Source organism: Cyprinodon tularosa, unplaced genomic scaffold (assembly GCF_016077235.1).
Source record: "Cyprinodon tularosa strain WSP-4 unplaced genomic scaffold, ASM1607723v1 ctg807, whole genome shotgun sequence".
Classification (NCBI taxonomy): domain Eukaryota; kingdom Metazoa; phylum Chordata; class Actinopteri; order Cyprinodontiformes; family Cyprinodontidae; genus Cyprinodon; species Cyprinodon tularosa.
In genome coordinates, this window is record NW_024039571.1 from 1 (window position 1) to 15,516 (window position 15,516).

The window sequence follows — 15,516 nt, forward strand, 5'->3', positions numbered from 1 at the left end:
CCCCCCCCCCCCAGTAAAACCAAAGGAGGGCTCCCACTTTCTTATTTCATAACTTTTCACCCGATCATATTTGTAGATTTCCTGTTGAATAGATTTATTTATATTATTGTTAATTTTTGTTGATGCAAATAAATACTGCCTTCAACTTTAGAAAAACAGTCTTTGACTAAAGTTGGAGAAATTAAACCTCCTTAGACTTTCCTTCGCTGCCTTGAGCCAAGAACATGCTCCTCCTCTTCCTCATCATCATCTTCCTCATCCTCCTCTTCCTCAGACTCCTCCTCCTCCTCCTCATCAATCTGAGCTCCTCCACATCCTCTCCAGCTTTCTCTCTTTTCTATCTGCAGTTCATCCTTTTGTCTGACGGTGGCGCAAGTTGACCGACTTTTCTGTGAAGATGTTAAAAATAAAATGAGGTCTCACTCTGATCTATTTTCCTTCTACCAGAGGAAGCTAATTTATCCGGATAAACGAAGACATCAGAGATTGCTTTATTTTTATCCACAACAAAACCAGAGAGAATAAATTAGAATAGAAAACTATTTTTAAGGTTTATGCCAAATAATGTCAAAGTTGAATCTAGAGTGAATCTAATGAAAGGGGCGGAGCTCTGTCTGCAGCGTCACAGCAGGCTGACCGGCAGCGGAGGACAGTTTAAACTCAGCCGGTGTCACCCGGATGGTAAACAGGCTGCAGGGAAGAAGCCAGCGGGGCAGGCCGCACAGCTGACCGGCTGTCCCCTCCTGTCCGCCGCGGCGGATCATGAAGGTTAACCGCCTCCTTTCTGCTAAACACTGAAGATGCGGAAAGACGTGAGGATCCTGCTGGTTGGGGAGCGTAAGATAAGCTCGGTTTATTCCTGCAGTCAGACTTTAAATAACACTGATGCTCCCTGCATGATGATGATGATGGTGGTGATGATGGTGGTGATGATGATGATGATGATGATGATGATGATGATGATGGTGATGGTGATGATGATGATGATGATGGTGGTGGTGGTGATGATGATGATGGTGATGATGGTGGTGATGGTGATGATGATGATGGTGATGATGATGGTGGTGATGATGATGATGATGATGATGGTGGTGATGATGGTGGTGATGATGATGGTGGTGATGATGATGATGATGATGGTGATGATGGTGGTGATGATGGTGGTGATGATGATGGTGGTGATGATGATGATGATGATGATGATGATGATGGTGATGATGATGATGATGATGGTGATGATGACGATGGTGGTGGTGATGATGGTGATGATGGTGGTGATGATGGTGGTGATGATGATGATGATGATGGTGATGATGATGGTGATGATGGTGGTGATGATGATGATGGTGGTGATGATGGTGATGGTGATTTTGATGGTGATGATGATGATGATGATGATGATGATGGTGGTGATGATGATGGTGGTGATGATGATGATGATGATGATGATGATGGTGATGATGATGATGATGATGATGATGGTGGTGATGATGATGGTGGTGATGATGATGATGATGATGATGATGATGATGATGGTGATGATGATGATGATGATGGTGATGATGACGATGGTGGTGGTGATGATGGTGATGATGGTGGTGATGATGGTGGTGATGATGATGATGATGATGGTGGTGATGATGATGATGATGATGGTGATGATGATGGTGATGATGGTGGTGATGATGATGATGGTGGTGATGATGGTGATGGTGATTTTGATGGATTCCATGTACAATGTACCTATTATATTATATTTGAATTGTTGCTGTGTGTCTTAAAGTCGCAGGTAAATAATATTTAAATGTCAAATCATTCTGGCTTAAACATGTATATAAATGTTCTCTTTATCAGACAATATTCTCCCAAAAGTTATAACATTTCTATTTCTAAAAAAATTCTGTCTTAAAATCTGTTTTTTTCCGTTATCTCCTGCAGGCCAGTTAGTTCTACGTCAGCCTGAACACCTAAATTCGGCCAATCATATATCAACGCTCATCTGTCAATCAAAGGTTTTGGGTCATAGCATCTTGATTCATGTGTCGCAGCTAATATACGCAGCGGTTGAAACCAGAATCCTTTCCTTTCCCATTGGGTTGCGTCCCAGTGTTCACGGGGATGGACGTCTGTGTCTTCGGCAGGCGTAGAGCTAACAGAACTGGCAGCGTTGCGAGGCAAGGGCTCAAACATGTACGGCTGGAAGCCTTCTACACCAAACCAAGCTTCTGCCGCCCTGGCGTCCTCTTCCACAACATCTTCGTCCCCGCTTTCCTCCTCTAAATAAAAAATGGATGACGGAGGAGACTCATCCACGACCTCCGACACTAAACTCTCCTCCTCTTGCATGTTTCCGCTGTCCATAGCGTTCCTTGACAGCGTCGTTTCTAAGTCACCAATTTAGTGCTACTTGGTCCCAATGGAATTTCCAATTGGGAACCTGCTAGCACTAAGATGCTAACTGGTTAGCAAGATGCTTTCAACAAACCGGCCACAACCAAACTCGCTTATGAACCTTCCGCCACATCAATCCCGCCCCCTTGATAATCGACCAATCACATTCACTTTATTCAATTTCAATTCAATTCAGTTTATTTATATAGCGCCAAATTCACAACACATGTCATCTCAAGGCACTTTACAGTTCAACCAGATCATACAGTCAAATTGATACAAAGTTTTCTATCTAAGGAAAACCAGTTGATTGCATTGACTCATTGACTCAAATACAATCCCCCACACTAAGCATGCTTGTAGCGACAGTGGAGAGGAAAAACTCCCTTTTAACAGGAAGAAACCTCCAGCAGAACCAGGCTCAGTGTGAGCGGCCATCTGCTGAGGCCGACTGGGGTTCAAGGAGACAGAAGCAGAGATACAAAAAGCAGCTGTAAAAGGCGGCCCCGTCCAGGAAACACACAGCCAGGCAGACGAGCTCCAAGGCAGCTCCCATGCCAGAGGACGAAGAGAGCACATCCACTCAGTCACGGTCAGAGAAACAGGACCACACTGGAAAACAGGCCGATCTCCAACATCTATTAACAAGGGTGTTGATAGAAGCAGCACAGCTGATGTTTCTTTCCAGGATGACGTCACAGCCAAACAGGAACAGACGAGGCAAAGCTACTCTGAGGAAAAGCAGAGAGAGCAGAAGGTTAGAGATTGAACTAACAGATTCTGCAGAATAGGAGAACAGAGAGAGAATGAAGCAGAATGATGAAATGCGGGTCCCTATGTCCTCCAAAAGTCTAAGCCTATAGCAGCATAACTATAGAGATAGCTCAGGATAACCTGAGCCACCCTAACTATAAGCTTTATCAAAAATGAAAGTTTTAAGCCTAGCCTTAAAAGTAGACAGGGTGTCTGCCTCACGGACTAAAACTGGTAGTTGGTTCCACAGGAGAGGAGCCTGATAACTAAAAGATCTGCCTCCCATTCTACTTTTAGAAATTCTAGGAACCACTAGTAAACCTGCAGATTGAGAGCGAAGTGCTCTGTTAGGAACATAAGGAACAATCAGATCTCTGATATAAGATGGAGCTTGGCCATTTAAGGCTTTATATGTGAGAAGGAGGATTTTAAATTCTATTCTGGATTTAACAGGAAGCCAATGAAGAGAAGCCAGGATAGGCGAGATATGATCTCTCTTTTTAATTTTCATTAGAACTCTGGCTGCAGCATTTTGGATCAGCTGAAGGCTTTTAACTACAGTTTGTGGACTTCCTGATAGTAAAGAATTACAATAGTCCAGCCTTGAAGTAACAAATGCATGGACTAGTTTCTCAGCATCACCCCTGGACAGGATATTTCTAATTTTTGCAATGTTCCTCAGATGAAAGAAGGAAATTCTAGAAACCTCTTTGATATGGGATTTAAATGACACTCGTGTAAAGTCGGGCACCACTCGGGAGAATTGGGAAATGCACGTTTGGAGCAGCCGCTTCCTTATGACTTTAATTCAAGGGGTCATAAGAGGGGCCAGTTGTTCAGGCGCATTGGCCCCTGTTGGCTCCTGTTGGCTCCTGTTGGCCCCTGTTGGCCCCGTCTAGAACAGCCCATGATTTAACATTTTCCCTTCATGATTTTTTTCTATCAATTATAGGATGAAGGACCATTTTTTATTTTTATGGTTCAGCTTTCTAAATGTAAAGCGGGACTTTGAGTGGAATGATCAAATCATGTTTGGAATAGGAATTTTAATGTACCTGTGAGCAATAAGATAACCAAGCTTGAGTCTCCTCTCCCAGCCAAGGTGGGGAAGACGTCCCTCATCATGTCCCTGGTCAGCGAAGAATTCCCAGATGTGGTACGAGCTTTCCCAGTTTGCTTCTTCCTGACTGATGGACGGACGCCTGCTGAGCAGGAATGTGTTTTCTGTTTGGTTCAGGTTCCCTATCGAGTGGAGGAGATCACCATACCAGCAGATGTCACACCTGAGAGGGTTCCTACGCACATCGTGGACTATTCAGGTAAACAGTCAGACGGTAAACAGCCAGCCATATTCTAATTAACCTGATGAGATTAAATCTGTTTAACATAGATCTATGTCACTTTTAAAAAGATTTTTCTCTACCAAAGAAAAAGTCATTTTTTCTATCATGTTCACCTCCATGACATGAACCCCTAATGATCCAAGTCTGTGTGCTTCCACATGTGAAGGGTGTGAACACTTTGTGCTCCTTCTGCAGAAGCAGAGCAGACAGATGAGCAGCTGTTCCAGGAGATCTCTAAGGTGGGTCTGTCAATGAACCGTGGCTCAGCAAGTGTTAGCCCGTCGCTGGAAGCCTGACGGCCGTCTGTGCTGCTCTCTCCTGCAGGCAAATGTGATTTGCATCGTCTACTCCGTCAACAACAGGACGTCCATGGAGAAGGCGAGCCTCCTCTGCTTTCCATCATTTGTTTATATATCATTTCATCTCTGCGGCGCATGAGGCCTTCTGAGGGAACCAGCAGCTGTTCCCTAAAAGGTTGGAAATAATGAAATGTGTCGTTATCTGTCGTCTTCCAGGTGACGGAGCACTGGATCCCTCTGATCACAGAGAACACAGACAAGGACAGCAGGTGTGTCCGTTCAAACCGTGAGGAGGAGGAGGGGTTTCAATAGTTTGGTGACCTGAATGTCTATGTGTCCTCAGGGTTCCTCTGATCCTTGTGGGGAACAAGTCAGACCTGGTGGAACACAGCAGCATGGAGACCATTCTGCCTATTATGAACCAGTACAGTGAGATAGAGACGTGTGTAGAGGTGAGAAAGTATCTCTGCAGAGACACCATAAGATTCCCCCGCCTGCAGCAACATTTGCAGTTATTGGCATCACTGCTGCTGATGAGAGCAGAGGATGAATGAGAGCAGATCCAATTAGTGCCGGTAGAAGTCGAGAGAAACAGGCCCGAACACTGAGGAAAAACAGGCCTCAACACTGAGGAAAAACAGGCCTGAACACTGAGAAACAGGCCCAAACACTGAGGAAAAACAGGCCCGAACACTGAGAAACAGGCCAAACACTGAGAAACAGGCCCGAACACTGAGGAAAAACAGGCCTGAACACTGAGAAACAGGCCAAACACTGAGAAACAGGCCCGAACACTGAGAAACAGGCCCAAACACTGAGAAACAGGCCCAAACACTGAGGAAAAACAGGCCTGAACACTGAGGAAAAACAGGCCTGAACACTGAGAAACAGGCCCGAACACTGAGAAACAGGCCAAACACTGAGAAACAGGCCCAAACACTGAGGAAAAACAGGCCTGAACACTGAGAAACAGGCCAAACACTGAGAAACAGGCCCAAACACTGAGAAACAGGCCCGAACACTGAGAAACAGGCCAAACACTGAGAAACACGCCCGAACACTGAGAAACAGGCCCGAACACTGAGAACCAGGCCAAACACTGAGAAACAGGCCCAAACACTGAGAAACAGGCCTGAACACTGAGAAACAGGCCAAACACTGAGAAACAGGCCCAAACACTGAGAAATAGGCCTGAACACTGAGAAACAGGCCAAACACTGAGAAACAGGCCCGAACACTGAGAAACAGGCCCGAACACTGAGAAACAGGCCCGAACACTGAGAAACAGGCCAAACACTGAGAAACAGGCCCGAACACTGAGAAATAGGCCTGAACACTGAGAAACAGGCCAAACACTGAGAAACAGGCCCGAACACTGAGAAACAGGCCCGAACACTGAGAAACAGGCCAAACACTGAGAAACAGGCCCGAACACTGAGAAACAGGCCAAACACTGAGAAACAGGCCCAAACACTGAGAAATAGGCCTGAACACTGAGAAACAGGCCAAACACTGAGAAACAGGCCCGAACACTGAGAAACAGGCCCGAACACTGAGAAACAGGCCAAACACTGAGAAACAGGCCAAACACTGAGAAACAGGCCCGAACACTGAGAAACAGGCCCGAACACTGAGAAACAGGCCCGAACACTGAGAAACAGGCCAAACACTGAGAAACAGGCCCGAACACTGAGAAACAGGCCCGAACACTGAGAAACAGGCCAAACACTGAAAAACAGGCCCAAACACTGAGAAACAGGCCCAAACACTGAGAAACAGGCCCGAACACTGAGAAACAGGCCAAACACTGAGAAACAGGCCCGAACACTGAGAAACAGGCCAAACACTGAGAAACCAGCCCGAACACTGAGAAACAGGCCCGAACACTGAGAAACAGGCCCGAACACTGAGGAAAAACAGGCCCGAACACTGAGAAACAGGCCAAACACTGAGAAACAGGCCCGAACACTGAGAAACAGGCCAAACACTGAGAAACAGGCCGGAACACTGAGAAACAGGCCCGAACACTGAGAAACAAGCCCGAACACTGAGAAACAGATCAAACACTGAGAAACAGGCCAAACACTGAGAAACAGGCCAAACACTGAGAAACAGGCCCGAACACTGAGAAACAGGCCAAACACTGAGAAACAGGCCAAACACTGAGAAACAGGCCCGAACACTGAGAAACAGGCCCGAACACTGAGAAACAGGCCCGAACACTGAGAAACAGGCCAAACACTGAGAAACAGGCCCGAACACTGAGGAAAAACAGGCCTGAACACTGAGAAACAGGCCAAACACTGAGAAACAGGCCCGAACACTGAGAAACAGGCCCAAACACTGAGAAACAGGCCCAAACACTGAGAAACAGGCCAAACACTGAGAAAAAGGCCAAACACTGAGAAACAGGCCCGAACACTGAGAAACAGGCCAAACACTGAGAAACAGGCCCGAACACTGAGAAACAGGCCCAAACACTGAGAAACAGGCCCGAACACTGAGAAACAGGCTAAACACTGAGAAACAGGCCAAACACTGAGAAACAGGCCCGAACACTGAGAAACAGGCCCGAACACTGAGAAACAGGCCTGAACACTGAGAAACAGGCCAAACACTGAGAAACAGGCCCGAACACTGAGAAACAGGCCCGAACACTGAGAAACAGGCCTGAACACTGAGAAACAGGCCCGAACACTGAGAAACAGGCCTGACTATGCAAATTGATGATGATAATGATGTCAATCGATCAGGCTGCTGTCTACTTTTTTGCTCCTTTCATTTGGGTTTAAAAAAAAAACAAAAAACTTTTCCTCAGTTTTTCTTTAGAAGAAGATTTTTCCAAAGCTTTACCTGCAGATGGACCAATCAGAGCACAGCTGACACGGACCAATCAGAGCGTTGCTCAGATGGACCAATCAGAGCCCTCTTTTCCTCTGTCATGTGTTTCTGCTGAATTGTGGTGAATGTAGAAATAGAATGAATCCTGCATAGATCAGACTCCTCTGGATCTGTGACCTCATCACAGAGAGGATGATGATGTCAGATCTTCATGTTTTCTTGTTTAGTGTTCAGCAAAGAATCTGAAGAACATCTCTGAGCTGTTCTACTACGCCCAGAAGGCCGTCCTCCACCCAACCGGCCCCCTCTACTGTCCTGAGAACAAACAGGTACGTTCCTCAGTCAGAAGACGAGCACCACCCTGCTGCTCTGAACACCACCCTGCTGCTCTGAGCACCACCCTGCTGCTCTGAGCACCACCCTGCTGCTCTGAGCACCACCCTTCTGCTCTGAGCACCAATCTTCTGCTCTGAGCACCACCCTGCTGCTCTGAGCACCACCCTGCTGCTCTGAGCACAGCCCTGCTGCTTCTGAGCACCACCCTGCTGCTTCTGAGCACCACCCTTCTGCTCTGAGCACCAATCTTCTGCTCTGAGCACCACCCTGCTGCTCTGAGCACCACCCTGCTGCTCTGAGCACAGCCCTGCTGCTTCTGAGCACCACCCTGCTGCTCTGAGCACCACCCTGCTGCTTCTGAGCACCACCCTTCTGCTCTGAGCACCAATCTTCTGCTCTGAGCACCACCCTTCTGCTCTGAGCACCACCCTTCTGCTCTGAGCACCACCCTTCTGCTCTGAGCACCACCCTTCTGCTCTGAGCACCAATCTTCTGCTCTGAGCACCACCCTTCTGCTCTGAGCACCACCCTGCTGCTCTGAGCACCACCCTGCTGCTCTGAGCACCACCCTGCTGCTCTGAGCACCACCCTTCTGCTCTGAGCACCAATCTTCTGCTCTGAGCACCACCCTTCTGCTCTGAGCACCACCCTGCTGCTCTGAGCACCACCCTGCTGCTCTGAGCACCACCCTGCTGCTCTGAGCACAGCCCTGCTGCTCTGAGCACCACCCTTCTGCTCTGAGCACCACCCTTCTGCTCTGAGCACCAATCTTCTGCTCTGAGCACCACCCTGCTGCTCTGAGCACCACCCTTCTGCTCTGAGCACCACCCTGCTGCTCTGAGCACCACCCTGCTGCTCTGAGCACAGCCCTGCTGCTCTGAGCACCACCCTTCTGCTCTGAGCACCACCCTGCTGCTCTGAGCACCACCCTGCTGCTCTGAGCACAGCCCTGCTGCTCTGAGCACCACCCTTCTGCTCTGAGCACCACCCTTCTGCTCTGAGCACCACCCTGCTGCTTCTGAGCACAGCCCTGCTGCTCTGAGCACCACCCTTCTGCTCTGAGCACCACCCTGCTGCTTCTGAGCACCACCCTGCTGCTCTGAGCACCACCCTTTTGCTCTGAGCACCACCCTTCTGCTCTGAGCACCACCCTGCTGCTTCTGAGCACAGCCCTGCTGCTCTGAGCACCACCCTTCTGCTCTGAGCACCACCCTTCTGCTCTGAGCACCACCCTGCTGCTCTGAGCACCACCCTTCTGCTCTGAGCACCACCCTGCTGCTTCTGAGCACAGCCCTGCTGCTCTGAGCACCACCCTGCTCCTCTGAGCACCACCCTTCTGCTCTGAGCACCACCCTTCTGCTCTGAGCACCACCCTGCTGCTTCTGAGCACCAATCTTCTGCTCTGAGCACCACCCTGCTGCTCTGAGCACCACCCTTCTGCTCTGAGCACCACCCTTCTGCTCTGAGCACCACCCTGCTGCTTTGAGCACCACCCTGCTGCTCTGAGCACCATCCTTCTGCTCTGAGCACCACCCTTCTGCTCTGAGCACCACCCTTCTGCTCTGAGCACCACCCTGCTGCTTCTGAGCACCAATCTTCTGCTCTGAGCACAGCCCTGCTGCTCTGAGCACCACCCTTCTGCTCTGAGCACCACCCTTCTGCTCTGAGCACCACCCTTCTGCTCTGAGCACCAATCTTCTGCTCTGAGCACCACCCTTCTGCTCTGAGCACCACCCTGCTGCTTCTGAGCACCAATCTTCTGCTCTGAGCACCACCCTGCTGCTCTGAGCACCACCCTTCTGCTCTGAGCACCACCCTTCTGCTCTGAGCACCACCCTTCTGCTCTGAGCACCACCCTGCTGCTTCTGAGCACCACCCTGCTGCTTCTGAGCACCACCTTGCTGCTCTGAGCACCACCCTGCTGCTCTGAGCACCACCCTGCTGCTTCTGAGCACAGCCCTGCTGCTCTGAGCACCACCCTTCTGCTCTGAGCACCACCCTTCTGCTCTGAGCACCACCCTTCTGCTCTGAGCACCACCCTGCTGCTTCTGAGCACCACCCTGCTGCTCTGAGCACCACCCTTCTGCTCTGAGCACCACCCTTCTGCTCTGAGCACCACCCTGCTGCTTCTGAGCACCACCCTTCTGCTCTGAGCACCACCCTGCTGCTTCTGAGCACAGCCCTGCTGCTCTGAGCACCACCCTTCTGCTCTGAGCACCACCCTTCTGCTCTGAGCACCACCCTTCTGCTCTGAGCACCACCCTGCTGCTTCTGAGCACCACCCTTCTGCTCTGAGCACCACCCTTCTGCTCTGAGCACCACCCTGCTGCTCTGAGCACCACCCTGCTGCTCTGAACACCACCCTGCTGCTCTGAGCACCACCCTGCTGCTTCTGAGCACAGCCCTGCTGCTCTGAGCACCACCCTTCTGCTCTGAGCACCACCCTGCTGCTCTGAGCACCACCCTTCTGCTCTGAGCACCACCCTGCTGCTTCTGAGCACCACCCTTCTGCTCTGAGCACCACCCTTCTGCTCTGAGCACCACCCTGCTGCTCTGAGCACCACCCTGCTGCTCTGAACACCACCCTGCTGCTCTGAGCACCACCCTGCTGCTTCTGAGCACAGCCCTGCTGCTCTGAGCACCACCCTTCTGCTCTGAGCACCACCCTGCTGCTCTGAGCACCACCCTTCTGCTCTGAGCACCACCCTGCTGCTTCTGAGCACCACCCTTCTGCTCTGAGCACCACCCTTCTGCTCTGAGCACCACCCTTCTGCTCTGAGCACCACCCTTCTGCTCTGAGCACCACCCTGCTGCTCTGAGCACCACCCTTCTGCTCTGAGCACCACCCTGCTGCTTCTGAGCACCACCCTTCTGCTCTGAGCACCACCCTTCTGCTCTGAGCACCACCCTGCTGCTTCTGAGCACCACCCTGCTGCTCTGAGCACCACCCTGCTGCTCTGAGCACCACCCTTCTGCTCTGAGCACCACCCTCCTACCCTCCAACCTCATAAAGCTGATTATTATGCAGCTTCTCTATAATATTTCCTTATTATTCTAACAGGATCAAAGTTCTCCGGCTCCTCCTGATCTTTTTAAATTCTGTCCATCTGAAAACTATTTTGGCTCCTTCTGATGTAAAATATTTAATCCTTCTGAAATTGTTCTTAAATTGATGTCGGATCATTTTTTTATAAGGAAACAATCATTTAGAATTAATTTCATGCTGTTTTTTTTTTCCTCTGGAGGAAAAGGCTAAGAATTCAGCTTGTGTGGATGTAGCGTTAGCGACGTTAGCGGTTTGCCATGGTTGGTTTACCAATCAGCTCTGCTAACGGTGCTAACATGGCAGGCTAATGAAAAAGTCTGATTATTCCTTTAAAATCACTGAAGATGCCGTTAAACTGATTTTATCTCAACATGTCAAACATAAAGGAAAAGTTTTCAGGCTGATTTTCAGAAACGAGTCCAGAGTTGCTTTTCCTTTTGCCTTTTTCCTATTTATTTAGTATTTAATCAGAGAATATAATTTTTTTTTCCATCAGGACACAGAGCTGGACGCTGCAGAAGGTGAAACTAATTTGATTTTATCTGCTGTTTGAAAGCAGCAGCCTGAAGGAAAACATTGATAACAGATTTAGGCTCCATCTCAAGATCCTGGTTAAACTAGAGCATCCTGGTTAAACTAGAGCATCCTGGTTAAACTAGAGCATCCTGGTTAAACTCCAGCATCCTGGTTAAACTAGAGCATCCTGGTTAAACTCCAGCATCCTGGTTAAACTAGAGCATCCTGGTTAAACTAGAGCATCCTGGTTAAACTAGAGCATCCTGGTTAAACTCCAGCATCCTGGTTAAACTAGAGCATCCTGGTTAAACTCCAGCATCCTGGTTAAACTAGAGCATCCTGGTTAAACTCCAGCATCCTGGTTAAACTCCAGCATCCTGGTTAAACTCCAGCATCCAGGTTAAACTAGAGCATCCTGGTTAAACTCCAGCATCCAGGTTAAACTAGAGCATCCTGGTTAAACTCCAGCATCCTGGTTAAACTCCAGCATCCTGGTTAAACTCCAGCATCCTGGTTAAACTAGAGCATCCTGGTTAAACTCCAGCATCCTGGTTAAACTCCAGCATCCTGGTTAAACTAGAGCATCCTGGTTAAACTAGAGCATCCTGGTTAAACTCCAGCATCCTGGTTAAACTCCAGCATCCTGGTTAAACTAGAGCATCCTGGTTAAACTCCAGCATCCTGGTTAAACTAGAGCATCCTGGTTAAACTCCAGCATCCTGGTTAAACTAGAACATCCTGGTTAAACTCCAGCATCCTGGTTAAACTCCAGCATCCTGGTTAAACTCAAACATCCTGGTTAAACTAGAGCATCCTGGTTAAACTCCAGCATCATGGTTAAACTAGAGCATCCCGGTTAAACTCAAACATCCTGGTTAAACTCCAGCATCCCGGTTAAACTAGAGCATCCTGGTTAAACTAGAGCATCCTGGTTAAACTAGAGCATCCTGGTTAAACTCCAGCATCCTGGTTAAACTAGAGCATCCCGGTTAAACTCAAACATCCTGGTTAAACTCCAGCATCCTGGTTAAACTCCAGCATCCTGGTTAAACTAGAGCATCCCGGTTAAACTAGAGCATCCTGGTTAAACTAGAGCATCCTGGTTAAACTAGAGCATCCTGGTTAAACTCCAGCATCCTGGTTAAACTAGAGCATTCTGGTTAAACTAGAGCATCCTGGTTAAACTAGAGCATCCTGGTTAAACTCCAGCATCCCGGTTAAACTAGAGCATCCTGGTTAAACTAGAGCATCCTGGTTAAACTAGAGCATCCTGGTTAAACTCCAGCATCCTGGTTAAACTAGAGCATCCCGGTTAAACTCAAACATCCTGGTTAAACTCCAGCATCCCGGTTAAACTAGAGCATCCTGGTTAAACTCCAGCATCCTGGTTAAACTAGAGCATCCTGGTTAAACTAGAGCATCCTGGTTAAACTAGAGCATCCTGGTTAAACTCCAGCATCCTGGTTAAACTACAGCATCCTGGTTAAACTCCAGCATCCTGGTTAAACTAGAGCATCCTGGTTAAACTCCAGCATCCTGGTTAAACTCCAGCATCCTGGTTAAACTCCAGCATCCAGGTTAAACTAGAGCATCCTGGTTAAACTCCAGCATCCAGGTTAAACTAGAGCATCCTGGTTAAACTCCAGCATCCTGGTTAAACTCCAGCATCCTGGTTAAACTAGAGCATCCTGGTTAAACTCCAGCATCCTGGTTAAACTAGAGCATCCTGGTTAAACTCCAGCATCCTGGTTAAACTCCAGCATCCTGGTTAAACTCCAGCATCCTGGTTAAACTAGAGCATCCTGGTTAAACTCCAGCATCCTGGTTAAACTCCAGCATCCTGGTTAAACTCCAGCATCCAGGTTAAACTAGAGCATCCTGGTTAAACTCCAGCATCCAGGTTAAACTAGAGCATCCTGGTTAAACTCCAGCATCCTGGTTAAACTCCAGCATCCTGGTTAAACTAGAGCATCCTGGTTAAACTCCAGCATCCTGGTTAAACTAGAGCATCCTGGTTAAACTCCAGCATCCTGGTTAAACTCCAGCATCCTGGTTAAACTCCAGCATCCTGGTTAAACTAGAGCATCCTGGTTAAACTCCAGCATCCTGGTTAAACTCCAGCATCCTGGTTAAACTAGAGCATCCTGGTTAAACTCCAGCATCCTGGTTAAACTCCAGCATCCTGGTTAAACTCCAGCATCCTGGTTAAACTAGAGCATCCTGGTTAAACTCCAGCATCCTGGTTAAACTAGAGCATCCTGGTTAAACTCCAGCATCCTGGTTAAACTAGAACATCCTGGTTAAACTCCAGCATCCTGGTTAAACTCCAGCATCCTGGTTAAACTCAAACATCCTGGTTAAACTAGAGCATCCTGGTTAAACTCCAGCATCATGGTTAAACTAGAGCATCCCGGTTAAACTCAAACATCCTGGTTAAACTCCAGCATCCCGGTTAAACTAGAGCATCCTGGTTAAACTAGAGCATCCTGGTTAAACTCCAGCATCCTGGTTAAACTAGAGCATCCCGGTTAAACTCAAACATCCTGGTTAAACTCCAGCATCCCGGTTAAACTAGAGCATCCTGGTTAAACTCCAGCATCCTGGTTAAACTCCAGCATCCTGGTTAAACTAGAGCATCCTGGTTAAACTAGAGCATCCTGGTTAAACTAGAGCATCCTGGTTAAACTCCAGCATCCTGGTTAAACTAGAGCATCCCAGTTAAACTAGAGCATCCTGGTTAAACTAGAGCATCCTGGTTAAACTAGAGCATCCTGGTTAAACTCCAGCATCCCAGTTAAACTAGAGCATCCTGGTTAAACTCCAGCATCCTGGTTAAACTAGAGCATCCTGGTTAAACTCCAGCATCCCAGTTAAACTAGAGCATCCCGGTTAAACTAGAGCATCCTGGTTAAACTCCAGCATCCTGGTTAAACTAGAGCATCCTGGTTAAACTAGAGCATCCTGGTTAAACTCCAGCATCCTGGTTAAACTCCAGCATCCTGGTTAAACTAGAGCATCCCAGTTAAACTAGAGCATCCTGATTAAACTCCAGCATCCTGGTTAAACTAGAGCATCCCAGTTAAACTACAGCATCCTGGTTAAACTAGAGCATCCCAGTTAAACTAGAGCATCCTGGTTAAACTAGAGCATCCTGGTTAAACTAGAGCATCCCGGTTAAACTAGTGCATCCTGGTTAAACTCCAGCATCCTGGTTAAACTAGAGCATCCCAGTTAAACTACAGCATCCTGGTTAAACTAGAGCATCCCAGTTAAACTAGAGCATCCTGGTTAAACTAGAGCATCCTGGTTAAACTAGAGCATCCCGGTTAAACTAGAGCATCCTGGTTAAACTCCAGCATCCTGGTTAAACTAGAGCATCCTGGTTAAACTAGAGCATCCTGGTTAAACTCCAGCATCCTGGTTAAACTCCAGCATCCTGGTTAAACTAGAGCATCCCGGTTAAACTAGAGCATCCTGGTTAAACTCCAGCATCCTGGTTAAACTCCAGCATCCTGGTTAAACTAGAGCATCCCAGTTAAACTACAGCATCCTGGTTAAACTGGAGCATCCCAGTTAAACTAGAGCATCCTGGTTAAACTAGAGCATCCTGGTTAAACTAGAGCATCCTGGTTAAACTCCAGCATCCTGGTTAAACTCCAGCATCCTGGTTAAACTAGAGCATCCCAGTTAAACTACAGCATCCTGGTTAAACTAGAGCATCCCAGTTAAACTAGAGCATCCTGGTTAAACTAGAGCATCCTGGTTAAACTAGAGCATCCCGGTTAAACTAGAGCATCCTGGTTAAACTCCAGCATCCTGGTTAAACTAGAGCATCCCAGTTAAACTACAGCATCCTGGTTAAACTAGAGCATCCCAGTTAAACTACAGCATCCTGGTTAAACTAGAGCATCCCAGTTAAACTACAGCATCCTGGTTAAACTAGAGCATCCCAGTTAAACTAGAGCATCCTGGTTAAACTCCAGCATCCTGG

At 48.1% G+C, this 15,516-nt stretch overlaps 1 protein-coding gene across 4 annotated transcripts in view; it reads left to right on the plus strand.

Annotated features, from left to right (window-relative positions):
• The first annotated feature begins 618 nt into the window (after positions 1-618).
• LOC119774266 (mitochondrial Rho GTPase 1-A-like) overlaps positions 619-15,516 on the plus strand; it is a 35,129-nt gene continuing 20,231 nt past the window's right edge. The window contains exons 1-8 of one of the 4 annotated variants that reach the window (XM_038271698.1): positions 619-837; positions 4,242-4,300; positions 4,382-4,463; positions 4,683-4,726; positions 4,812-4,865; positions 5,003-5,055; positions 5,130-5,238; positions 7,855-7,956. In XM_038271698.1, the coding sequence (XP_038127626.1) occupies positions 801-837; positions 4,242-4,300; positions 4,382-4,463; positions 4,683-4,726; positions 4,812-4,865; positions 5,003-5,055; positions 5,130-5,238; positions 7,855-7,956 (540 nt within the window). In that variant the 5' untranslated portion in view covers positions 619-800. The remainder of the gene's footprint in view (positions 838-4,241; positions 4,301-4,381; positions 4,464-4,682; positions 4,727-4,811; positions 4,866-5,002; positions 5,056-5,129; positions 5,239-7,854; positions 7,957-15,516) is intronic. The other 3 variants (XM_038271695.1, XM_038271696.1, XM_038271697.1) reach the window with 3 other exon arrangements.